Raw genomic sequence first — 24,510 nt, forward strand, 5'->3', positions numbered from 1 at the left:
TTTAATCATGAAAAACCATAAATGATTTTATTATTATTTTAAAAAATATATGTTATATTAGAGTATAATAATTTATACCATAAATATATTAGAGTATAATATATAAATATACCATAAATATATTAGAGTATAATAATTTATTATTTTAAAAACAAAATTTTAAAAAATTTAGAATATTTTTTTTTGTCATGTTGGTCAACGCTGGAGTCAACACCGGTCTTCACCGAAGTCAGTTGACCGGTGTACTGAATTATATGTCTATGGTGATGACCGCATAACGTCATATAGTTCATGCATGTGGTCATGTAATACATATAATTTGTGTAGTTGAATATACAATAGTATACTTGGCATGTGTGACCATGCTTTCTCGGATACTTCGTGTAGCTAGCCATCTTTTTTCCTATATACAATATATATACATAAGAATTTATATTACTTATTAACACCATAATTCGACCCATTATTTGCGTAACTCAAAATTGGTTTCAAAGCCAACTAAAGAAAAACAGAAATAATCTTATTGATATTAGACCAAAACATGGGCATACAGACATAATCACTTACACGGAAGATAATTATTTTAAAAAAATAACTTATTATTGCAACATCAACGTATGAAGGGATTACATAAGCAGTTAATTAGAAAATCTATAATACAATAAATGTATTGGAAACAATATCAGTCAATGATAAGATTGGATCCTCAAAAGCAAGAAACAACATCCTCATAATTCATAAAAAATAAACGCCACAATTGTACACATCTAAACGAATGGTATAAACATATAGTGTATAAATACAAGTGACGGCAAAGCCCGTAGATGCCTAACTAAAACAAAATAATACAAAAGAGAAAACGAAAAAGACCAAAAAAAAAAAATACCAACTACATCACAACCCACGCGTTGCGTGGGGAAACACCTAGTCTAATAAGACTTAGTGAACAAGGAAAATATTCTTCTTTTATTTTTCCTGGAGGGCATTTTTAGTTGATTTTATAGTATGAGCTAGGGATTAATTCGTATCTTCTATCTTTCCACCAATAATTATATCACTATAATGAGATCTCTGCTTCTCTCCAGGCTTTGTCTTATGAGGCAACCACGAACCACCTCCGGTCGTAAATGTAAGCTTCACTTCTCTCCGTTAATTGTTCTGTATCGCTTTTCTTCCTCTTCTTCTTCTTCTGCTCATGTCTGATTACTCTGCAGAGACACCACCTCTGTGGCGTTCGATTCTTGTCTGAAACCCCTCTCTGTCACATTGTTGGGGCCGAACATTGTGGATCTACTTCCAGAGATGGGGATGTCGGTAAACTCGTCATTGGCGATTACACTCATGAATCTTCTTCTTATGGAATCAAGGTTTTGGACAAGACGGTGCCAATGGATTTGATGAAAGCAACGGGAACAATAGGAGCATCTCATGGCTGGGTGGCTACTTTGAGAGACGGCGTTGTGTCTCCAAGATGACCTAAACCCGAGTGCTTCTGATTCAGACCCAAAACGAATCTCACTACCTCCTATCATCGTAACTCTGCCTCATTGCCAAACCAAATTCGTAACCAACGTGGCCATGTCCTGCTCTTCTCCTGAGGACGATGACTGCATTGTGGCCCTTCAAGTTCCTGGGACCTCAGCTCAGCTTATGTAGGCCTGCTCGAAAAGACAAGGTCGAGTGGGTCAACACTCAACACCAGAGTCAAAGATCCAGCCTTCTTCTCCTCCAGAGTCATGTACTCAAAGAGGAATGAGATGTTCTCCATGCCTGGCTCTGGAGGCGCACACACGGGATCCTGGGATCTTGGAGAACATATGCACAAACCTAAGATACTACCTGTGTTCGACACGAGACATTATCCTGAGTTCGTTCAGTCAGAGTTGCAAATACTAGATTCGTGTAGCACGACCGAACACTTGGTGGAGTCACGACCCACGGGAGAAATGTTTTTGGTTAAGTCGTTCATAGGGAGAATGGAAACGAGGCATACAATGGTGTTCAAGATAGACGAAGACAGAAACGCTACATACACCCGAAGACATTGGAGATCTCTGTATTTTCCTCTCCAAGTCCGAACCATTTTGTCTCAAGGCTAGCTTGTCTGGCCACTGCAGAAATACGGTCTATTACATAGAGAACAACGAACGCGGAACAGTTAACCTCAAAAATAAGGACAAGGATCGTATATTTATAACTTACCCCGCACCTTACTACATTCCACCTCAATCCTCCTCCTATTAGTAGTAAGCTACTACGCAATCTGCTTCAGTGTATTTGGTTTCATTTTTCTTTGAAGGACAGTGGAAATGGAAACACTCTGAATTATCATCATGTAGTCTACTTGCGCTTCAAATGGAAAAGAAACTTTACTATGATGTTCTGTTTTGTATTGAGTCCATATTTCTCCTTGTTCTGTTTTGTGTTTGAGATTAAGATGTTAGCTTCCAGTTCCAGATGATACATCAAGTAAGCGTAGTGAAAAAGTTGAAACACTTATTTGGCTGGTGCAATCCTCCCTCTAGTGGGTTGTGCTTTGCTCTGTTTTGGCTTTCAGACTTTCAGTCACACAAATGTTGACAAGCCTTTGAACATAAGGGCACATACTCTTTTAACTTCTTGAAAACGTCTGATGTATCATGCTTATTTGGTATATTGGTATAGTTGAGACTCAGTTGACGCTTCATGTGAAAATTAATTAATCATGTACAACAAGATACTAACATAAAAAATCTCCAACTTGTTGTCCTCAATACACCATAACTTCTTAATTTCTGCAAACACTATCCCAAAATTTTCAAATACAGAAAGAAGCTTTTGTTACAACAATAAAATGACAAAGACTGAAAAATCAAGAAACATATGCAATGCGTCTAAATATTGCTCTGAAAGTCTGTCCTCCATTTCTGGCAACTTTCTGTCTTTTTCCTCGGTAGCACTGCACAGAAGCTCGACGACGGGATCCGAATCAAGCTCCTCTTGTGTAAGAGATTCAAACATGGGATGTTTCTCAAGGCGAGCCTTCATCCACTCTCCAAGCTCTTCCACATCAGTGATTGTGTAAATAATCCCACCAGCTCTAAGAACGTAAGCATACTCATCAAGCAAATGAGTGCTAATCACTCTCCTCCTGTGATTCTTCTCCTTGAAATGCGGATCAGGGAAGAGGGAAAACATCTCCGAAAGCTGTCCTTTCTCAACGTAATTCGGAATGTACTTCATCGAGCGAGTTTGTCCTAACAACTGAGATGTTCTCATACTGTCCCTCGGAGCTTGTTCTCCTCAAGGCTAAGATCCGTTCCTTAACGTATTCTGTGACTTTGTCTCTCAACTCCATATCGATCATATTGGTAATATATGGTCGTGAGTTCGAACAATTCTTTCTCACAATTAGACAATCAAATGAAGAGTTGTTTATACATTTGCTCTGTTTGGAAATCTTGTGGCATTTGCATCATTCGGCATTAGTCTCCTTAAACCATTACAAAATCTTGCACTGGACCAACATCATATAATACCAACATACCATATACTACTAATAAATGATTTTGTGGGCTTACTCAATGCATGGGTCCACTCGTTTTTTATAAGTATCATTAGCTAATAAACTAAACACAAGAAAATAAACAAAGAAACGAACCAAGAAAGGAGAGTGGAATGTAACAAGACTTGGTGGGCAAGGAAAATATTCTTCTTTATTTTTCTTGGAGGGCATTTTTAGTTGAATTTATACTATGAGCTAGGGATTTAGTTCGTATCTTCTATTCTTTCACAAATAATTATATCACTATAATGAGACCTCTGCAACCACCTCCGCTCGTAAATGTAAGCTTCTGCCATCAGAGTGGGAACGGTTGCTTTCATGTTGCAGGACCCAACACTTGGTGTACTTCACCCACAGGTGAAACTTTTTTGGTCAAGTGGTACACAAGACGCTTCTCACCCGAGTACGTATATTCAGAGCGTTTCTTTGTGTTCGATATAGCCCGGAGATTCTATGGTGGTTCGGCGGCCGTGACTTATGATATTGGAGATCTCTGTCTTTTTCTCTCCTACAAAGGTGAACCTTTCTGTGTCCAGGCTAGCTTGTATAACCTATCGCCAAACTTCATCTATTTCTTGGGCACCAATGACTACGGAAAAGCAAATATCTGGGATAATACCATGGTTCGTGGATATGACATGGTTCGTGCATTTGCCATGTACCCATCCCCTTACTTCATCCCACCTCGATCCTAATTCCGTTTTTTTCCTTTTTTGTTTTGATGTCTTAATTTGTTCTAGAATGGAAATTGTATCTCTCTTTTAGATTTATCTACTTTCTTTGGTAAAACAGTCACTTTACTAAAATGTTATGTGGTGGCGTTTTGAGCATCACAATGATACAACTCTTCGTGGTTTTTTTTGATTAAGAGGACTGCTATCTGGCAACTATATGATGGACGTTGGAACGGAGAGAGTCACTTCATAACTATTCTGAGATGTCTTGTCCTTGGAGAAATAATCTTGTTTCAGCAGCAAAGTCAATTGTAGAAACACCTCTTACTGTTATCCTCTGTCTCTTCTCACTGTTATACTCTTGCTGAGAAACACTGATCCGGAAGGGATGAGATGACCAAGTAGTTTCTTGCAGGAAACTTATTTACTTCACCTACCTGGAGAAAACCAACATAACATCAGAACCTGGATAATCAAGAATGTGTTCTTAAATGTTGTAAGTTGTTTTAGTTTTATTACCTCTGAGTTTTAGTTTATTGCATGAGTGCAGAAAACCAAGCTTCACCCGTTGAGTCAGAGACTTTCACCGCCATTATGTACCTGATCATACAATAAGTACACATGATCAAAGAGGAACACAAAATAAACAAGATCTAATATTTGGTCTTGAATAGGATTTTTTATGAATCTCACAGTCATCTTTACCTTAAACTCCATTCTTGATCCTTTTTCTGACAACCTTCACACCAATAACCAGAGTCCATTGTTTCAGTCAATTTTTAAGACGGCCATTAGAAATTTAAAATTCAACAAATAAATAAATTTTTTTTAATTAAAAAGTAAATTTCAATGTCTTAGACATTTTTAGTGTTCAAAACAGCAAGATTTTTTAACTGACACATCATCAATACAGAAAAGGGCTATATTGCAAGTGATTTTTGAGATTGTAATATTGACTTACATTTATTTGATTTGGAGGTTTTTCTTGCAAAAAAAATTATTTGGATGGTTTTTTTTGCACTAAATCCTATTAAGATTCTATTAATCGATATAATTTACTTGACTTAATCATTGCAACTTTTGTAATTTCTTACAAATGCTTCGCTAATTTTTTTTGTATTTTTTTTGTCAACCGTTAAAAAATATTTGTTTATGTATTTATATCACATATAATCAATGTTAGCAACTATGTTTTGGTTACATAATTTTAAAAACAAAGTTGATTCACAGTACCACCATTGCCTTTCTACAATACAAGAAAAATTCTTTAAAATCATTTGTCAAAGAGTTTGGAAATTCTTTAAAATCATTTGTCAAAGAGTTTGGAATATATATTAAAAAAAAACTTATTATGATTTCAGTAACATTGTATATTGTATTTGTTTGATTCGAGTTTTAGTCAAACAGTAAATATCATATTATATATTATATATTATTATACTGGATATAATATTTTAAATTAAAACTTTTAAGAACTTAAAATATCATCGAACAGGGATATATTATGTTGACAAATGATAATTAGCCAAATTATAAAATTGTCCTGCAATGTACCCAAAGTTAAAATCTAGTCATTAGCTAATAGACTAAACACTTTGATAAAATAATAATAAAAAACTAATAGACTAAACACAAGAAAATAAATAAAGAATTTATTGAAAATAGACTACTTTTAGACACCCAACATTGAAAATAGTTCACAAGAAATTTTGAAAAGTGAAGGTAAGAACTGTATCAAAGTTTTGTGAATTTAGGTTTCTTCTAAAGCAATGTAATGGTCCCTTTCTCATGCAGATAAAGATACAGATACAGATGCCATAATAGCCAAGGAAGTAACAATGGATAAGAATATCAAGCCTTCTGTAAGGACCTTGTGCTAGGACCATTATTGTTGTTTCTTCTCTGGTTCTTCCTTATGATCAAATTACAAATTCCAGGGTTCAAGCGCAAGATTACCTTTGGTACATTCTGAGAAGGTGAATCGTACAAAGGTAATACAAATATGTTTCCTTGCAGATGGTTTTACACTCTACGTTTATATATCAGTGAACTATATTTACAGGTACTCGTTGAATGTGAAGGTGACTCGATAGATTTGAGTGGAGACATAGGGGCTGTTGGCCGCGTGGTTGTTTCAGACACAACTGGGGACATGTACATGCACTTAAAAGGCATGTTCCCTCAAATATACATATAATTGGCTTCAGTCTCTTTGCTTTTTATTTTTGATTTCTCCCATAGAAGAACTCCAAAAGTGGTTCTCTTTTTGTTAGCAAAACATGTAGCAGAATAGCTATGCCTATTAAATGTAACAAAGCTGATGTGGTTACAAGTATCCGATAACAGAATTAGTTCATGACTGGAGTCTCTTAAGTAACACTTTGTCGTTTCATGTTTCAGGAACCATATATAAATCAACAATCATTCCATCCAGAACATTTTGTGTAGTACGTTTTTGGTTTCCTTCTATCTTTCCGAATTGTAAGGGCACTTTGTGGTTTATAATTATTCACACCAGTGATCTTGTATTTCAGGTTAACGTAGGTCAGACAGAGGCAAAGGTTGGTAATTTCTGTTGTGCTTCCTTAGTTTCAACCATCTAAGTTTTTTATATTCCTGCTCATAGATTCCGACTCTGTGTGCACTCTAAACATTTGCTAAGCTAAAATTTAGAGGCTGGTTGAGAAACTAAAACATAAATTGGAACGATAGCCTAAGTTTTGGATTATATGTTTCCTTGTCAGATTGAAGCTATTATGAATGACTTTATACAGCTGACACCACAATCTAATGTGTACGAGGCAGAAACAATGGTGGAAGGTCAGCTCTATTTCTCTTTCTCTGTTTAGAGCGTAAAGATATTATTGCTACCTTGTCTTCTTGTAGCAATATTCTCCATTTAGTAAACTGATTTTACGAAAATGATTGCTTCTCTGGCTTATTTTACAAACCCATTTAGGCACTCTGGAGGGATTTTCATTCGAATCAGATGATGAAAATAATAAAAACACCAAGAATGCTTCAAAGCCAGCTGATACAACATTATATACATCAAATAGAGTAGGTTTACAAGTTTGAGGTGAAGCCAATTCAGACAATTCAAGGCAATCTATTTGAATAACAAAGCTCAGAATCTATGAGTTTTGTATCACTTTCTCATTAAAAAAAAAAAAGAAGAATGATGACCGATTCATGTCATGCCTGATTGCCTCAAAGCAGTTAGACTGAAACCAAGAAGCAACAAGACTGGAAAAGGTCGAAGTATATTGGATGAGGATTGAGTCTCTCTTTGACTCTGATCCTCAATTGGGGGATTCATATACTGGTCGTTTGGAACTTGGTTCACTGTGGGAGGAGGCATGAACTGTCCATTCCCATTTTGATTCTGAGGTGGGGAAGCCATTGATTCCTCGTTTGGTCCAGGTGGGTTCAATGAGAGGCGCGAAAGGTGGAGTGTACTGATTTTGAGTCGGTGGGGCCACCACAGGTTGATTGTATTGATTCTGAGTGGGAGGAGCCATTGGTTGACATGTATACACCTCTTCTCATCCCTATCCCGTAAAAGAAAAGTAGAAAATGGACAATGGATCCGGTCAATTAAGTGAAAATAAACCGAAATTAAAGAAACGGATACTTACTAATCGGGCAATAAAACGGGTTTGGATATAACCACTTACCTGTTTTAAAAGTCGATTTAGAATTAATTTATTAATAATGACATCTAATTAGTTTTACATAAACAGTTGTCAATAAAGCTTTAATTTTGGCACAATTACCAGTTATTATAGAAATATCATTTAATTACAAAGATATCAATCTTTAACAAAATTTTCTAATTACAAAACTGAACCTAATTGTAAATTGTTAGTTACATAATTGATTTTGAAATCGTAGATCTAATAAAATTATATCGTAATTAAACCTAATAAATTACGATTACTTAATTTGGAAGCAAAAAAATATTGAAATTTATATATGTAAACTTATTTAATTTAGCAAAGTAGCAATAAATTATTTTGGAACTATTTTTTTAACAAATATATTGGTTGGATATTCACGTATTTCCTTAACTAAAACTATAGTAATAAATTTGGATTACTATAGATATAAGCAAAAAAATTGTAATTGTATATATGTAAACTTATTTAATCTGGCAAGGTAATTAAAAAATATTTTCGAGATTCCTTTTTAAAAATATATTAGTTAGATATAAGATATTTCCATAATTCCTTGGAAAAAATGCACCTAATTTGATCCATAAAAAAAAACATACCAAATTTGAGTCTTTAGCATTTAAATAGATTTCCATAACAGACGTCCATATTTGATTTTGAAAAATATAGTAGCATATTAATTTTAGATCTTGATTAAATAGATTTCCATAAGAAACCATTTCAACCAATATAAAATAATAGATAAGGAATTTTTTAAACTAATTTAAATAATAATTATCTAAATATTTGCAAATCTTTTTCAGTTGTCATATATATAAATTTCCAAATATATAGGACTACCATATAACAATGATTTTCTTAATTTCACAATTAACATATTATCAAATTTTCGAGATTTTTCAAAAAGATCTAAACAACAAATTTGAATTAAATTCCGAAATAAGAATTAATTAAGATACTGAATTTGTTTTAAAAATTTTAACTAGGTCAGCCTATTTTTTTTCTCATTAACTCCATCTCTCCCTATAAATATATGAATCATATGGCTGAAGTCACAGAGACTCATTAGTCACCTTTTTTAGAAAATGGTTCTTTATTTTTTGCTTATAAAATTTTGCTTTATGATTATTTGTTGTTATATGATTACCTCTAGAAATTTTACATACGTTTTGATGTTTTCTTTTTCCAGGTGAAATTCACTACATAGAATCAATTCACTACATACAACTGCTGAGTTGCATGATATTGAGCCGTAAGTATATTTTGCTTTGATTATATTTAGACATTGTTTGATTTATGTAAACATCACCCATTTAACTTTAATTTTTTTCAGATCGAGATTCTGTGTGGAATCATTTAACCTTAATTTTTCTTATAATGTAAAATCAGATCGAGATTCTGTGTAGAATTTATTATTTTATCTAAGTTTCTAACTAATCAAGATACCCATATTTTTTCTCAGAAAGAGTTAACTTCGTCAAAAACTACCATTGTAACACTCTTTCTTATTTTATTTTTCTTTGAGCTGTTACTAAGAGGTTTTAGTTGTTGGAGTGTATAAAAATGTTGACAGCATTATTATAAAAACCGTATAAATATATTTGTTTATTACATGTTTTCATACTCTAGAACTTACTTTTCATACAAATTTTCATCTTAAAAAAAATTCTCTTTAATATGAGCCATTAGATATTCACAGGTGAGAAGAATACGAGACTTCAAGGTATGAAACAAATAAGGATAAAAAAGATAGAAATGAACATATTAGAGCCTCTACTGTTATCATTTGTATATAATATTTTGGAAAGCAATATTGATATATTTTTTAAATAGTTGTGAAGATTGTAATCTTTCAAATATATATTTCCCAATCCCACATCATGTTGAATTATTTCATGCCACATTTAAAATGACTTTTAAATTTTAAAATTTCAAATTTCAAAAATACCAAAAACATATTATATGTTTAAATAATTTAAAATAAATAATTTAATTTTTTATTGGAAAAATCACATTTTAAACTTTTAAAGTGTCACTTTAAACCTCGAGAGAATTTCACTAACACTATAACCTTTAAAATAATTTTACTAACATTTTGAACTTTTAAAATGATTTTACTAACACTTTAAACCTTGAAACTGACTTTCATGTTTGTACTGTCATAAAAGATAATGGAATAATAATATCCGTCATTGCAAAATAGTTAAATTATGGTGGTTTAATTTAAATTTTAATTAGTTTTAGTTTTTATAAATAAAAAAAGAGAAAAATATAAATTTGTATTCATGTTTATTGTAGACAAAACTTTTACGACGTTACTCTTCACATTATTAATCCTTTTAATAAATGCATCTCCTCTGAGTTATGATTCAAACCGATTGACTTCTCATTGGAAACAATGAATCTTCTAAATATGTCGTCGTCTTCAGTTTTACATTTTTCAAATGTTTTAACCTTACCTCTGATTCTTCATTTTTTTGCTTTGATATATTTTGTTTTTGTTTTTGTTTTTTAAAATTTTTTATCAGTTGTAATAAATAATTAAATAAATTAAACAAGTATTCAAATAAAAAAACTAGCATAGTTTAACTATTTCATGTTGACGGATTTTATTGTTTCGTCATCTTTAATGGCAGTGCAAACATGAAAGTTAGTATTAAGGTTTAAAGTGTTAATAAAATCATTTAAATGTTTATAATGTTAGTGAAATAATCTCAAGGTTTAAAGTGCTACTCAGTGACACTTTGAAGGTTTAAAATGTGATTTTCCCTATCCCATTTTTTATTTTATTTATTTTTATTATATCAAAACTCATTATATCACCATTTATTATATTCACCTTTTTATATACTATTTTATCAAAACTCATTAACAAGTATATGATTCACTATAATTGACTGTAATATAGTTATGAAAATGTAACATATTTCATTTCATTAAATATTATATATATATATATATATATCTGTAAATACTTCCCCGCGCTGTAGCGCGGATCCGATCCTAGTAAATAACATAAAAAACAACAACAACAAAGTTGTCACTGGTTTAGTCGGTACGGTTAGATTTTATTAATTTTCCATTTCGATTTCTTTGCATACCGAGACTCCGAGAGTAATGTATTTTGTGGCCATTTTCTTAAACTTTAAAAATTTTATGAAGTAAAATAAACCTTTATAATGTTTTGTTTACGTCATGTTATTGCTCCAGTTGTTTTCCTCTTCTCATGATGTTCCAACTTTTAACTTTTTATTTTTTGAAAAAATAACAAAAATATTTACTAGTAAGATTTATTTCGTGGAACTCATAACAAGTCACAAAGTAGAATCCATGCAGCTTGCATTGAACTTACTACGTAGATCAAACTTTAGTAATAGTATCATTATATACTAGGTAGGGGTGTCAAAATGGGTCAAGATTAATGAGCCAACTCAATTCAACTCAACTCATAAATCCTAATGAGTTTAAAATTTTGACCCTAATGAGTTGATGGGTTAAGTAAGTTAATGATTAAATGAGTTTGGTTATAATGGGTTTATGAGTTAACCACTAACACATCATTTCTTCGTTATAAACCTAATATTATCAATATCATCATCATCATACTATCATCATCATTGGTCTACCATCATCATATCAACATCATCATCCTACCATCATCATACCAACATCATCATACTATCATCATCATCATCATCATACTACCATCATCATATCAACATCATCATACTATCATCATCATCATACTACCATCATCATACTATCATCATCATCATCATACTACCATCATGTAACTATCATCATCATCAACATTGTCATACTATCATCATCATACTTTCATAATCATATTAACATCACCATCATCATATCAACATATATATATCATAGTCAACAGCATGATGTCATCATCATCATCTTATAATTTTCTATTAAATATTAATTAATTTATATTGTAATTAATTATAATTATTTTATATTAAATATTAATTAATTTATATTGTAATTAATTATAATTATTTTATATTAAATATTAATTAATTTATATTGTAGTGGGTCAACCAAATTATTAATCTAACTCATTTAACTAAATTGATTCATGGGTTGATCCATCCCAATTATTAAATGAGTTGAGTCAACTCATAAACTCATTTAACTTTGAACTCATTGGATAATGAGTTGAGTTGGGTTGGATTAACCATTTTGACACTCCTAATTTAAACAATAAAATTTATATAGGTATATTTGTTTTCTATTTTCTTTTATAATAAAATTATTTTAGGGTATATATTCTTTTTCCTTTTTCCCTAAAAAAGATATTTCAACTCTTCTCTTCTTATTTGACGAACGCCGAGGTTCCTCCAATTTGAGAAATTTACGTGCAAAATGTCTGAGCTCTTATTCTATGAGCGCCGATCTCATAGCCTACTACATTGATCATCATCATGACTTCTTCTTCTTCTTTATTATGCTCTCTTTTTCCTTTTTTTTCAACCAGTTTTTCTCTCTCATAAACAACAACAAAAAATGTTAAGACCCGAGATTTTCAAAACTTTCCTAATTTCAATCGAGCAGAAGATGACCACCTTTGGAAAGCAAGGGAAGAATGTTATTTTGATGGACAACTGGCCCAAGTTGAAATGGGAAGGAGCGGCAGTTGTCCAGAATCTACTAAAAGAGAGGTCTTCTTCAACTCCTCCAATTCCCCGTGACGTGCTTGATTCTATTGCATTAGGTAGCTACTCTTTCCGTTTGAGTTATGGGAAGATAATATATGAATAAAATGCTAAGTACATTCATGAGTTTGACTCATCTCTTTTGGATGAATTGTTGCGCCATATGGGAGACACTTCCAAGAAAGTACCAAATGCAGAACTCAAGAGGATAATGGAGAGCTGGATTAGTATGGGAGTGAAGAGAGAAGTGGCGCATCTCAGGGAAGCTTCAAAAAACATGACGTCATTGGAGGAAGCTTTTGTTCATGCTGAATCTAAATAATATGAATTTTAATATTCAATATCCAACATTATTCTATAATCTAACTAGAGATTTTAGAAATGATTATAGTAATATAGAAATTTAATCAACTTTAGTTATGTAACTTACAATTGCATTTATTTATCGTAACTTTTCGTAAAATATATGTTTTTAAGATTTAACTATTTCATCATTTATTTTGAGAAGTTATGTATTTTTATTATAATTATTGGTTGATAAATTTTCACTCAATATGAAATTTATTTAATTTTTAAAAACATTTTTATCAGAAAATTGCATTTACTTATTATAATCGTTCGTCTGATATTCTCACTTAGGATCACTTCGTCATAATATTTGTTTATGAGTAATATATATATATCAATAACTGTTATGATGCTTTTTACTCTTTATAAATTATTTTCATACAATATCTTATACTAATAAATAATAATATATACAAATTATTTAATAATTTACTCCGATACAAGTAGAGCTGTCTCGATTCATTATGACTTTTCATTTAATAATTTTCAACTAGAGTTGAGTCTTTTTACCATATTATTTTTTATTATAAGTTTTTATTTTGATGATTATGTTTTTTAACTCATAGTTATATATGTTTAACATTTATGAAGTTTTACCCCTATTTATTATTTTATTCTTTTGAGATAATTTTTAATTTTATTATTTAGCATATATTTTCAAATAATTTTATAATATAAAATTTTTAATTTAAAATTTGACTAAACTTAATTTGGATTATTTCTACGGCGACATCTTGGAGGTCTGAGTTCCAGTTAAATAAAGGGAAGAAGAATAAAAATACACAACCACATGAGATTAGAAACGTTTTGTTAATGACATCAAAACCCTAATATTTACTTTTTGTTTTGCACAACCATATATATAAAAAAAGTGAATGAACCGACAAAAAAATGGAAAATTTGTAATTCCATATTTTTCATAATTTTCTACATGTTAATTAATAGAAAAAACAACAAAATAAAAATGGAAACTTTTAACTTGATAAATACATAACATTGATTCGCTCACGATTTATTCTCTTTATATAATCGATCTCTGTAACTCATTGTTTCTTCATCGTTTTGTTTCGCTTCTGATTTCTCTCTAATATTTTCAATTAACGACGACGCAATGACAGAGACCGAAACTTTCTTGCCTGCTAAGGAACGCATGAGACTTAATGACGAACCAGAAAAAGCCGAAGTGGTCGCGTCTGCTACAAAGACGGTTGCCGTTCGAGGCAACGTCAAGTACAAAGACAATTAGTTGACACTTGATAGTTCTCTGTTGGATATATAGACTTAATTAATAGCAAAATTCATTTTTTTATTAATCACTACTTTTCCTTTAAATAGTTGTGTCTATTTATTATTCATGTATTTTGAACTCTATATAGATTTGTCTCTTCTTTAGTTACTAACAAATCATTGTTAGTAGAAACATGTTTTTTGTTTTATGTTAAATCAAAATAATATAAATATTAATATATTAATATCCAGTATCTAATAATATTCTATAATCTAACTTAGAGATTTTAAAAATGATTATAGCAATATAAAAATTTTAATTTTTAAAATATAATTTAGAGTTGGGTCTATTTATCTTAACACTTTGTAGAATATGTATTTTATTTTTAGAAGTTGTGTATTTTTACTATAATTTTCCTTGATACATTTTCACTGAGGATGTATGTTGAGAATATATATATAATATCGCGGAGGTCTGAGGATGCTGAGAATGAGAATGTTGGTGAGGAAGAGGAAGATGAGGATGCTGGAGAGGAAGAGGAAGATGAGGATGTTGGTGAGGATGCTGGTGAGGAAGAGCAAGATGAGGATGTTGGTGAGGATGTTGGTGAGGAGGACTAGTTTCTGATTGTTAGTTTGGTATGTGAGAATCTTTTGATGAAAACTTTTGAGAACATCTGAACAAAACTCAATATCTTCTTATCATATTGTATTTTGGATTTGAGTATTTCTGATGTTGGCATCTTCATATTCATCATAATCATGGTTCCTGATTAGGTGTTAGGTGTAATGGTTTTGAGATTTAGAACTGGTTTTGTTTAAACTTGTCTATTTTCTCACAATTTAGCTTTCACAATGCATATCAAGAGTATGATTATCGGTGTTGATGGTTTGTTCACTGATTTCACCCGAAGTCTACACAATTACGGTCTCCTTTGCCTCAGTGATAGTGATACTCCCAGTTAGATTTGGTCTTCTTTTTGCATCCTTAAGCTAGTTTATGTTTTGTTAGTTAGGTTTACTATGATGTTCTGTTTTGTTGAGTCCATATTTCTCCTTGTTCTGTTTTGTGTTTGAGATTAAGATGTTAGCTACCAGTTCCAGATGATCCATCAAGTAAGCATGGTGAGAAAGTTGAAACACTTATTTGGCTGGTGCAATCCTCCCTCTAGTGGGTTGTGCTTTGCTCTGTTTTTGTTTTCACATCTTATTGGCTATCAGAATGCAAATCTACAACTGCCTTGTTTTCACATATGACATAACCCGTCCATCCATAAAACTTGTTCATCGATTAGCAGCAAGGTTAAAAACAAACATGTTGCCAGCTTTCAGTCAAACAAATGTTGACAAGCCTTACGTGTGATGATGTATTATGCATATTGGTATAGTTGACACTCAGTTGACGTTTCATGTGAAAGTTAATCATGTACAACAAGATACTACCATAAAAATCTCCAACTTGTTGTCCTCAATGCACCATAACTTCTTAATTTCTGTAAACACTATCCCAAAATTTTCAAATACAGAAAGAAGCTTTTGTTACAACAATAAAATTACTAACAAGACAAAGACTGAAAAATCAAGAAACATATGCAACGCGTCTAAATATTGCTCTGAAAGTCTGTCCTCCATTTCTGGCAACTTTCTGTCCTTCCTCGGTAGCACTGCACAGAAGCTCGACGACGGGATCCGAATCAAGCTCCTCTTGTGTAAGAGATTCAAACATGGGATGTTTCTCAAGGCAAGCCTTCATCCACTCTCCAAGCTCTTCCACATCAGTGATTGTGTAAATAATCCCACCAGCTCTAAGAACATAAGCATACTCATCAAGCAAATGAGTGCTAATCACTCTCCTCCTGTGATTCTTCTCCTTGAAATGTGGATCAGGGAAGAGGAAAAACATCTTCGAAAGCTGTCCTTTCTCAAAGTAATTCGGAATGTACTTCATCGAGTTTGTCCTAACAACCGAGATGTTCTCATACTGTCCCTCCGCCGAGCTTGTTCTCCTCAAGGCTAAGATCCGTTCCTTAACGTATTCAGTCACTTTGTCTCTCAACTCCATACCGATCATTAACGTGTCAGGGAAGAGCGTCGCGAGTGAAATTAGCAGGCCACCAAACCCGCATCCAATATCAGCAAACTCAACCTTCTTGGAGATTTTGTTGTCAGCTTCGACGAATTTAGGGAAGTGAAGTGAAAAGTCCTCATGAGCTGGAGAAACCGGAATCGGGAAGTGAGAATCGCTAAGAGGGTTACTATGAGCTCTTGCTCTGTAGAATCGCTTCCTAGGTAGCCCTGTAGATTTGCTGAAGGTTGGTTTCGTCTCACCATCCATTATCACTTCTTAATCACACAAAAAGATAATAACAACAGTGAGTGACATAACCAAAACATAGTCTTATTGCAAGTTTTGTTCATTCGAGATTCTGAACTAGCTTAAACATGGCAAAGAAACGAACTTTGAATCAACTGAGACCGAATCTGCAAAACCCACTAACATGCCTAAACCCTAAACCCTACACCCTAATTTTCTAATGTCTCTGTTCTATGAGAAGATCGAGAGCAAGCATGCTTAAGAGAAACCAGAAACATGGATTCATAGATACGTAATACGATAAGAGAACAATAAGTAAACTTAGTCATTAATTGAGTACCTGATTCACTCTGCACTTGGAAATTAAAATCTCGAGCTCTTTGTTCTTCGCTGAGAGAAGCAGAGAGAAGAAGAAGAAGAAAGAAGATCTTACCTTACCTAAGAATTAGGGTTCCTATGCTCTCAATGGACCCAAACCCATAACTTACTCTTAATGGGCTTTCCTACAGCCCATAATAATATTTTGATAAAACTACATAATGATTTAGAAATTTACTAATTTAGAGTATGAAATCTTTTTTTTTTTACTGTAGTCAATTTAGATTGGAGTTTGGACTGAGACAATCATTGATTCATGTGCACAAGAATCACATAATGAAGATACAAATTCGTGTAAATAATAGTTGTTTGTTTCTCTAAGAACCATTGTGTCTAGAACGTCTTCCACTATGACTACCTCTGAAGCCACCACCAGGAGGTCTTGACCCTCCAGCCATTGGACCATTACCATGCTTTAATGGCACAATGGTGTCCATATACATCAATCTCCCTGGCGAATGTCTCTTCTCTTTCGAAAGCCGACGCAGTTGCTGCACCCAAAAGGCAACATATTCTCCTTCTGGATCATAATTCTGTGCCTGAACAAACCAAACAAACACATTGTCAACCTCTTCTGCATTAGTACTGTTTCTAATGACTAGTGTTTAAAAGTTACTAACTTGCTTGGGAATGCTGAAGTAGCGGTCTTCTCGGGGATCATTTCCAACTCCTTCAGTGAGCAAAAATCAATTTTTCATCTTATAAAGTTTCCATTTTAATCTCATTCTCAATGTTGAGATAGAAACCACAAGTCACAAAGAAACAAATTGTAGCATGAGTAGTACTAGTACCTGCTCCATAGGTCCAGTTTCCGTAGTTAGAACAAGGATCATAGTCCAATAGACATGTCTCGAACCATTCTGCACCCATGCGCCAATCCAATCCCATGTCCCGGACAAGAAACGAACAAACAATCTGTCGGCCTCGATTTGACATGAAACCTGTAGTGGCTAACTCCTTCATGTTTGCATCTATAAGAGGATACCTAATACCATTTCATGAGACAGTCACTAATGGTGAAGGCATTGGAGCATTTTTGATTGATGCTTTCGAAAAAAAGTAGTTCATGATATGAGATATTTACCCGGTCTTGCCATCTCTCCAAGACTCAAATAGTCTCTTATCTTGACTCCATTTCCCTTGCACATTTCTAGGCCCACCTACGAAGATATATAATGGTGCTATTTAAAAGATTCATTCTGATCACATGGCGTCACGCTTTAGCTCGAAAGCATCGTTACCTAGTTGGAAGAGGGAGTTCCCACACTTAATTGAAAGAAACCTAAAGTAGTCCCTCCATATTAATTCAAACAGCACCCTGGAAACATATATCAAATCAGTTAGGAGTAAGAGTGACGAGAATGCAACAGTGATTTGAAGCTCTCACAAATGAAGACATACCAATATGTTGAATTATTTGCTACTCTTTCCTTTTCATATCTTTGAACCTGAAAATTTTCAGTTGCCACATACAAGTGAAACAATGCTATATGTTTTTGGGACACTGAATAAAGCTTTAAGATATGTGACCTCTTCATATATGAAACGAGGAGAGATACATCCAAAGGCAAGCCACGGAGAGAATTTTGTCGAATAATCAGGTCCTAACATTCCGTTTCTCGTGTCTTTGTATACTTTTAATAGATCCTGCATGAAAAACAAAAACAAAAAGACATACAAATATTATGTACATATACAAGACACGAAATAATAGACGCAGGGAGAGCTCAATGTCCTCTTGCCTTCTTCCAAAAGTACTCAAATACTCTGCCTACTCCTGCACTTTCACCACCCACGAATCTCATTCCTCTGGTTACCTGTATCAATATACATACAAAGAGTTGACTAGTAAAGAATGCTTTTACTTACTGTTCTCTCTTGTCTCCTCAAAAGAGCTTCTCAGGGATACTCACCTCTTGTGGCTCAATTCCAAGTTGCTCAAGAGTTGGAACATCTCCCCAGTTATCAACAGAAGGTGTTAGTCCTAGAGAAAGTGGAACGCGAGTGGACCTTCTGATACTACAATTGCCTTCTACCGACTGCAAGTGAGTTTTCAACCAGAAACAAACTTAAATATGAATTCCAAATATTCAAATTAAGTTTATTTACTGTAACACAAAAGCTACCAATATATGCTCTATAAGTCATCAACCGCCCAACTAGACAATTACTGATCTCAATTACTAAAATGCCGCTTCATCCGCAATTGATACCTCAAAATGTGAGAATTTGTGTGCAATTCATTCTACTGTATCACAAAGTATGGTACTAATTAGTATCCTAAACCATTCAGAATGTTCTAATACAGTAATACTCACTCCTATTGTATCAAAGAAAACACATCAACGGAAACAAGAACCAAACAAGTATGGTACTAAGTATCCCAAACCATTCAGAATGTTCCATACCTTACGAAACTGAGTGTAGACATCAGGCAAATCAAAAACATCAAATGGAAGATCATCTTTGTGATACATAGTGCTTCCCCAAATAAGCTCAAGCTTAGCACCATTCCCAACCCTTTTCAAACCTTGATTCACAAGTCTTTCAACATCTATCTCCTCACTACACGTTTCTTTATGAGCAAACACCTGAAAAAAAAACATAACCAAAAACAAAAATCACATTTTCATGTTCCCTAACAAAACTCTGAAAATTTTCTTCAACACAAGTAACAAAAACACTTAACCGTATGAGCTCCAAAATCTTTAGCAAGAGAAGGAACAATATCTTCAGGTTTACCACTTCGAATAAGAAGATTCAACCCTCTTTTCATAAGATTCTTTCTCAAATCAACCAAACATTCCATAAGAAAACCACCTCTTAAAGCTGAAAACATTACCACATACAAAGATTAATAAGTGATCAAGATCAGAAAAAGGATTGGTTTTGAGAATTGGAAACATTACCTCCGGTTTTAGGGAAATTGAAGAAATGAGTAGTGTGAAAGAGACGAGGATCAAGACAGTAAACAGGCAAAAGGGTCTCAGAGGAAGACCAAGCTTTGTACAATGCATCATTAACAAGAACTCTAAGATCGTTTCTAAACCAGAGAATTGAGACTCCTTTGCCGTTTCTTTTCACGGAAGAAGAAGGCAATGCGTATCTCTCAAACGTCTTTATGGCCACAGAGTCAATCTCTTCCTCGTTGAGAGCTGGAACACGATGGATATGATCGTTCATTCTTGCGACGGAGCAGAGGAACAGTGAAGAAGAGGAAGAAATGGGATGAAGGTTGTGAAAGGTGAATCTGCGAAGTGGGTTTGAGAGATGAGATGAGAACGAGAGCGAGGAAGCCGCCATTTACGGATGATGCTTTGTTAACGTCATCTAGTTTTTGGTGTTCGTGTTTTGATGAGTTGAGAACGTGACACGTGGTGTTTGGTTTGGAAGTGTGACGTGGCTGATATTTAGCCTTTTGTCTGGATCTGATTTGGTCATTTTCATTTGTTTCTTATATTAAATTAGATGTCTCATTTGTCTAAAGATGGTATTATATATATGGAAAACAAAACAAATTACTGAAAGCTTAATCGTAGAAAGATTTAGAAACTAAAATAAAACTGGCAAGTAGGATATATAACCAGGATTACAGAGTTTAAGATAGTGGCATAAAAACAGAGTTTTCAGACAGTGGTAGACAACTAGACATGCATGTCAGATAGTTTATATCCCTAAACAAAAGGGTGAATTTTTTTAGATGACCTTAAAGAACAACATCACATATTTTAATCTCAACGCATAATGCAGAGTATTCCCAAAAGTAGAAGGTAGAGACATGCATGGTTAAGGTAGAGATACCCTAATTAAAGAAGGGGTTGTTCCTGCTGTTAAGGACTTCACATTCCATCTCGACGTTCACAGCATCTTCAGTGTCCAAGTAGGCCTCCCCAAGTTCAGCTAAAGACATGGTTTGAACAAGACCCATCGCTTTGTTCATGACCCACATGTTAACTACCACGAAACAAAGAACGTATATAAAGCAACATTAGTTATAAAGGAGTACTGACATTTTGACATTGCGAAAATAGTAAACATCAAAAGTTTTTTCTTTTTTGGAACTTAGAGCATGGGCATTGGTGTCCCTCAGATTTTGGTCCTTCAAATATAATAAGATTATTTTCAGAGTTTCTTAAATTTGACATAAGCATTGGTGTCCCTCACATTTTGGTCCCCCAGCATACAATATAACTACAATGAGACACAAGAGAAAGCTAGCCATACAAAGCTAAATCACACTTGACCATTGCTTAGTTAAGTTACCTGAATAACTGACGGCAAGAACAGAGAAAAGAGCCATTTGAACTGCAGTCCCTGCAAGTAGGAGAAGCAAAGAAACGAGTCAAGGTTCATTCTACAATATAATTATGTAGGGAGAAAGAGGATTACCTGACTGATGACAAATTTTAAAATGCCAGCTCTTTCTAACTCAACCAAAGCCATATGAGTCATGCTAGGCATTGCACGATGAAATGGCAAAGATGCTTTCTGAAAACAATAAACACGGCTCACATATGTTAACTTGCAGGATATTATGCTTTATGAAATGTTAGGTATATAACCAGACAGTCCAAGGAAATGCCATCAAGTCAATCAATGATGAGTAAAAAGCCTTGGCTCAGACCTGTAAAGTCCAAATTCCTTTAGGGCCTCGGAAATCAGGAATACCACAAGAAGTTGAAATGCCAGCACCTGTGAAGACTACTAGATGCTTACTCTGCAAAACATAAAACCATCCTTCTTGAAGATACTTACATAAGAACAGGAAACAAAAGCCAAAATATGCAAAAGCATCAAGAAGAATATGAAAACAGGACACAGATCCAAAACCTTTTGAATCATTTCCCAAAACCAAAGTTAGCACAATGGTGAAATAGACAATAAATACGCCAAGAATCTAGCAACCAAATCCCTTTATACAGACGTCATTTGCCAAACATTTGGCTTGTTAGATTAAAACAATGATAAACAAAGAGTCAAATTCTACACACAAAATCAGACAAAGGCTTTTTGCATAATCAGTAAATAAGAACCATTGACATTGTTTTTTTAGGAGACCCACAAGGAATAAAGACACCTAGCTCATCTTAAGTTGCTTGATATAACCCAATTCCAATTCTTCCAATTAACACAACACAATGCAAGTCCAAAAACAAGTACGGTAAAACCTAAAATATACGAATCATTAAGTAATACTTCCAACTCTTCAACAACCATCACAACCCATCAAAAAGACAAGATGATAAAGCGTTAAAGGGCTTAATATGAACATGCGATCCAAAAATCAAATACTAGGACAGAACACACGAAGGATCAACTGTAAGAAATCTAAACTGCTAAGCGATCAATCCAGAGACAAGAATCAACGAAACCTGAAATTACATAAGATTACGGAGAAAAAATCGAGTAAACCCACAAAAACCCAGAGAGGAAACAAAATAAAGAAACCCAAGAAGAACAACCTTGCATTGTAGAACGTGAGAAGGGTCGAAGAACTCGGCCTAATTGATCAGAAATTGAACAAACCTGTGAAATTAAACCTTCTTCGATTAGAGGTCTTTGCTCTTCTTCGATGGAACCCATCGTCTGAATCTTCATCCAATCAAAAGGTAGCACGCGTCCAAGTGAACGGAGAAAAAACGTCCCAAATGAAGATACGTTTCTTCTGAATTGGGCTTTTTTTTATTTATTTTAAATCGAAAAAAAACGGGGGACGGGTTAAAACAACACCAATGCACATGGTCTTACGCCATGTTGTTTTGTGATTGGAACCACGCGGGTCGAGAATCCGCAGCTGAGCTCGCACGGAAACCATCTCACCAGGCTGCAAGACTTCACCGTCAGCTAAATGCAAAGACATGGTCAAATCGTCATCTTCACCAGACTCTCCCTTTGGGTACAGCTTCAAACTCCTGTAAAAACGTTATTGACAGACCACTTGTTAGCAGTAAATCTACCAATGGAGACACAAACAATACGTAAGGGGAAAAACACAAACTTTTACAGACTCACCAGTTTTTTTCTTTCATTGGAAAGATCTTTGAAACGCAATCATTCCCTTTCAGCAGCGAGACATCCCTAACACGCCAAGTGAATTTGGGAAAATCGAGTTTCTCCTCTGGTGGAGCAATCAAGACATCAGCACCAAACTCACATTCTCCATCCACAATGTAGCCTTGTTCAGGGTCATTGAACTTGTCAAGAGGAAGAACTTTTGACACTCCCCACACCGTTCTTGAAGAGTTGAACAGCTTTGCTTCAACATCTACACATCAACAAGTATATATACAAGTATTAGTGATTCATTCATATCTATATACATAGGCATACAAGAGAGAGAGAGAGAGAGAGAGAGATAAGGCTATATATGTTCATACAAACCTTGAACAGAGAAGTACTTGTTCTCTTTCTTGTTAAAGACAAAGAAAGAGAGATGAGCAAAGACCTCCGTGGGTGATGTTGTGGAGGATGAGAGGCAGCTCTTGTCAAGTTCCACATACATCGACACAAACCCACTTCCGTTGTCATCTTCGTTCCCTTTAGGGTACAGAACCATTCTCCTGATTTCATATTTTTAGAGATAAATCGGTTACAAAAAGACAACATTTTTTACTTCTACATGTTCATAAAGATGGAAAGATATGAACTTTTGTTTCAGAACAAGATCATTTCATACTTCTACATGCTCATACTGATGGAAAGATATGAACTTTAGTTTTTAAGAACAAGATCTTTTCTTACTTCTACATGCTCATACAGATGGAAAGATATGAACTTTATAGTATAAGAACAAGATCCTTTCTTACTTCTACATGTTCATAGTGATGGAAGTATATGAACTTTAAGTTTTTAAGAACAAAATCGAGCACATACCAGTTGTATCCACCGGATTCGAACTGAGGTGACTCGTATTTGTTGTTGATGGCAGTAACCTGAGAGAGCTTGACAACTGAGGAAGTAGGAGAACGATCTCTCCAGCTCTTCAAAACTGTGGAATCTGGTGCACTTGAACCCATGTTACCCATCCTACAAAAATTACAAAAAACAAAAAAAAAGGTAAGGTCTTTACTTAGAATTCGCAAATGTTAAACAACGTACAGCTAGTTTTTGTACATTCTTCTCATAGAAGACGAAGAAGTTGAAAGCTAGAGAAAAGATCCGACGAACCTTGAGGCAAAGAGCGAGACGGAGACTGAGAAGGAGAGAGCCTTGACACTTGTTAAGTAGAGAGTAGAGACTGACTATTCTGGAAGCTTGAGTCTTCTTCTAGGGTTAGATAGGCTTTTTATATAAGGATGTTATAACGGGCCTAGCTCGTTTTAAAATTGTTGGCCTGTGGTCCTGCAAAACATCGACAATTCAATATAGCAAAGGATTCGACTGTGACATGATTTAAATTTTGGTTGATACGGATACATTTTTTTTTTTTAAAGAACAAGAATAGAATCCTTCTAAATATGATTTTTGACAATATTTTTGTATCAAAGTGATGATTTGTACCATATGATTGATTGTTTCTTAGACTATGCGAACGTGAAACTCTTTTTATCGAGTTGAAATCGTATGGTTTATTATGGGATTGTATTTGCTTTAGACTTTTCTTTTGTATAGTAAATTTGTTTAATTGAGTCTATAACTTTGGAATTTTTCTCTATAGTGGAATCATATGCTTTTTTTG

The 24,510-nt window shown here is 33.9% G+C and overlaps 4 protein-coding genes and 2 pseudogenes across 8 annotated transcripts; 2 read left to right on the forward strand and 4 right to left on the reverse strand.

Annotated features, from left to right (window-relative positions):
• Positions 1-188: 188 nt before the first annotated feature.
• On the forward strand, positions 189-2,495 carry LOC147918910 (uncharacterized; annotated as a pseudogene).
• Positions 2,496-2,851: 356 nt separating this feature from the next.
• LOC104770951 (tRNA (guanine-N(7)-)-methyltransferase pseudogene) lies at positions 2,852-3,346 on the reverse strand (annotated as a pseudogene).
• Positions 3,347-3,792: 446 nt separating this feature from the next.
• LOC104770950 (uncharacterized) lies at positions 3,793-7,755 on the forward strand. Its single transcript, XM_087503775.1, has 8 exons — positions 3,793-4,185; positions 5,895-5,940; positions 6,031-6,080; positions 6,156-6,209; positions 6,281-6,389; positions 6,619-6,779; positions 6,963-7,038; positions 7,178-7,755. The coding sequence occupies exons 1-8, from the start codon at positions 3,793-3,795 to the stop codon at positions 7,294-7,296; spliced, it is 1,008 nt and encodes a 335-aa protein (XP_087359901.1). The 3' UTR covers positions 7,297-7,755.
• A 7,847-nt stretch (positions 7,756-15,602) lies between these two features.
• LOC104770949 (tRNA (guanine-N(7)-)-methyltransferase) lies at positions 15,603-16,932 on the reverse strand. Of its 2 annotated transcripts, none has more exons than XM_087505846.1 (2): positions 16,795-16,932; positions 15,603-16,480 (listed from the first exon to the last, which is right to left on the reverse strand). In XM_087505846.1, the coding sequence occupies exon 2, from the start codon at positions 16,473-16,475 to the stop codon at positions 15,720-15,722; it is 756 nt and encodes a 251-aa protein (XP_087361972.1). In that variant the 5' UTR covers positions 16,476-16,480; positions 16,795-16,932; the 3' UTR covers positions 15,603-15,719. The 2 variants fall into 2 exon arrangements, with proteins under 2 accessions (XP_087361972.1, XP_087361971.1); XM_087505845.1 differs by having other exon boundaries at positions 15,603-16,483; positions 16,795-16,925.
• An 81-nt stretch (positions 16,933-17,013) lies between these two features.
• LOC104770952 (cryptochrome DASH, chloroplastic/mitochondrial) lies at positions 17,014-20,302 on the reverse strand. Its single transcript, XM_010495426.3, has 12 exons — positions 19,742-20,302; positions 19,522-19,661; positions 19,241-19,423; positions 18,746-18,871; positions 18,575-18,649; positions 18,363-18,479; positions 18,234-18,280; positions 18,074-18,150; positions 17,917-17,992; positions 17,624-17,817; positions 17,453-17,502; positions 17,014-17,371 (listed from the first exon to the last, which is right to left on the reverse strand). Exons 1-12 carry the CDS (start codon positions 20,133-20,135, stop codon positions 17,150-17,152), a joined length of 1,701 nt encoding a protein of 566 aa, XP_010493728.1. The 5' UTR covers positions 20,136-20,302; the 3' UTR covers positions 17,014-17,149.
• An 83-nt stretch (positions 20,303-20,385) lies between these two features.
• LOC104770955 (MATH domain and coiled-coil domain-containing protein At3g27040-like) lies at positions 20,386-24,196 on the reverse strand. 4 transcript variants are annotated; one of them, XR_015592575.1, is made up of 9 exons: positions 24,000-24,107; positions 23,706-23,858; positions 23,214-23,392; positions 22,845-23,097; positions 22,359-22,744; positions 21,457-21,549; positions 21,222-21,320; positions 21,096-21,146; positions 20,894-20,931 (listed from the first exon to the last, which is right to left on the reverse strand). XR_015592575.1 is itself a non-coding variant. In XM_010495430.2 (6 exons), the coding sequence occupies exons 2-6, from the start codon at positions 23,855-23,857 to the stop codon at positions 20,635-20,637; spliced, it is 900 nt and encodes a 299-aa protein (XP_010493732.1). In that variant the 5' UTR covers position 23,858; positions 24,000-24,196; the 3' UTR covers positions 20,386-20,634. The 4 variants fall into 4 exon arrangements, 1 of the variants encoding a protein (XP_010493732.1); XR_015592576.1 differs by having other exon boundaries at positions 20,924-21,146; XM_010495430.2 differs by lacking the exons at positions 20,894-20,931; positions 21,096-21,146; positions 21,222-21,320; positions 21,457-21,549 and adding an exon at positions 20,386-20,786 and having other exon boundaries at positions 22,581-22,744; positions 24,000-24,196.
• Positions 24,197-24,510: the final 314 nt, after the last annotated feature.

Source organism: Camelina sativa, chromosome 20, assembly GCF_030686135.1.
Source record: "Camelina sativa cultivar CO46 ecotype springtype chromosome 20, ASM3068613v1".
In the NCBI taxonomy this organism is placed as follows: Eukaryota; Viridiplantae; Streptophyta; class Magnoliopsida; order Brassicales; family Brassicaceae; genus Camelina; species Camelina sativa.

Bases quoted from the DNA above. Each gene is read 5' to 3' on its own strand.
- LOC104770949 (XM_087505846.1), bottom strand. From the start codon at position 16,475: ATGGATGGTGAGACGAAACCAACCTTCAGCAAATCTACAGGGCTACCT.
- LOC104770952 (XM_010495426.3), bottom strand. From the start codon at position 20,135: ATGGCGGCTTCCTCGCTCTCGTTCTCATCTCATCTCTCAAACCCACTT. The intron at 18,480-18,574 runs GCAAGAGGACAT...TTTTTCATGCAG, and splicing joins TTGAGTACTTTTGGAAGAAG to GATCTATTAAAAGTATACAA. The intron at 17,503-17,623 runs GTACTAGTACTA...TGCTCACTGAAG, and splicing joins AAACTGGACCTATGGAGCAG to GAGTTGGAAATGATCCCCGA.
- LOC104770955 (XM_010495430.2), bottom strand. From the start codon at position 23,857: ATGGGTAACATGGGTTCAAGTGCACCAGATTCCACAGTTTTGAAGAGC. The intron at 23,393-23,705 runs GTATGTGCTCGA...ATATGAAATCAG, and splicing joins GAATCCGGTGGATACAACTG to GAGAATGGTTCTGTACCCTA. The intron at 20,787-22,580 runs GTAAGACCATGT...GTTTCGTGGTAG, and splicing joins CAATCACAAAACAACATGGC to TTAACATGTGGGTCATGAAC.
- LOC104770950 (XM_087503775.1), top strand. From the start codon at position 3,793: ATGAGACCTCTGCAACCACCTCCGCTCGTAAATGTAAGCTTCTGCCAT. The intron at 6,780-6,962 runs GTTGGTAATTTC...TTTCCTTGTCAG, and splicing joins TAGGTCAGACAGAGGCAAAG to ATTGAAGCTATTATGAATGA. The intron at 7,039-7,177 runs GTCAGCTCTATT...AAACCCATTTAG, and splicing joins GGCAGAAACAATGGTGGAAG to GCACTCTGGAGGGATTTTCA.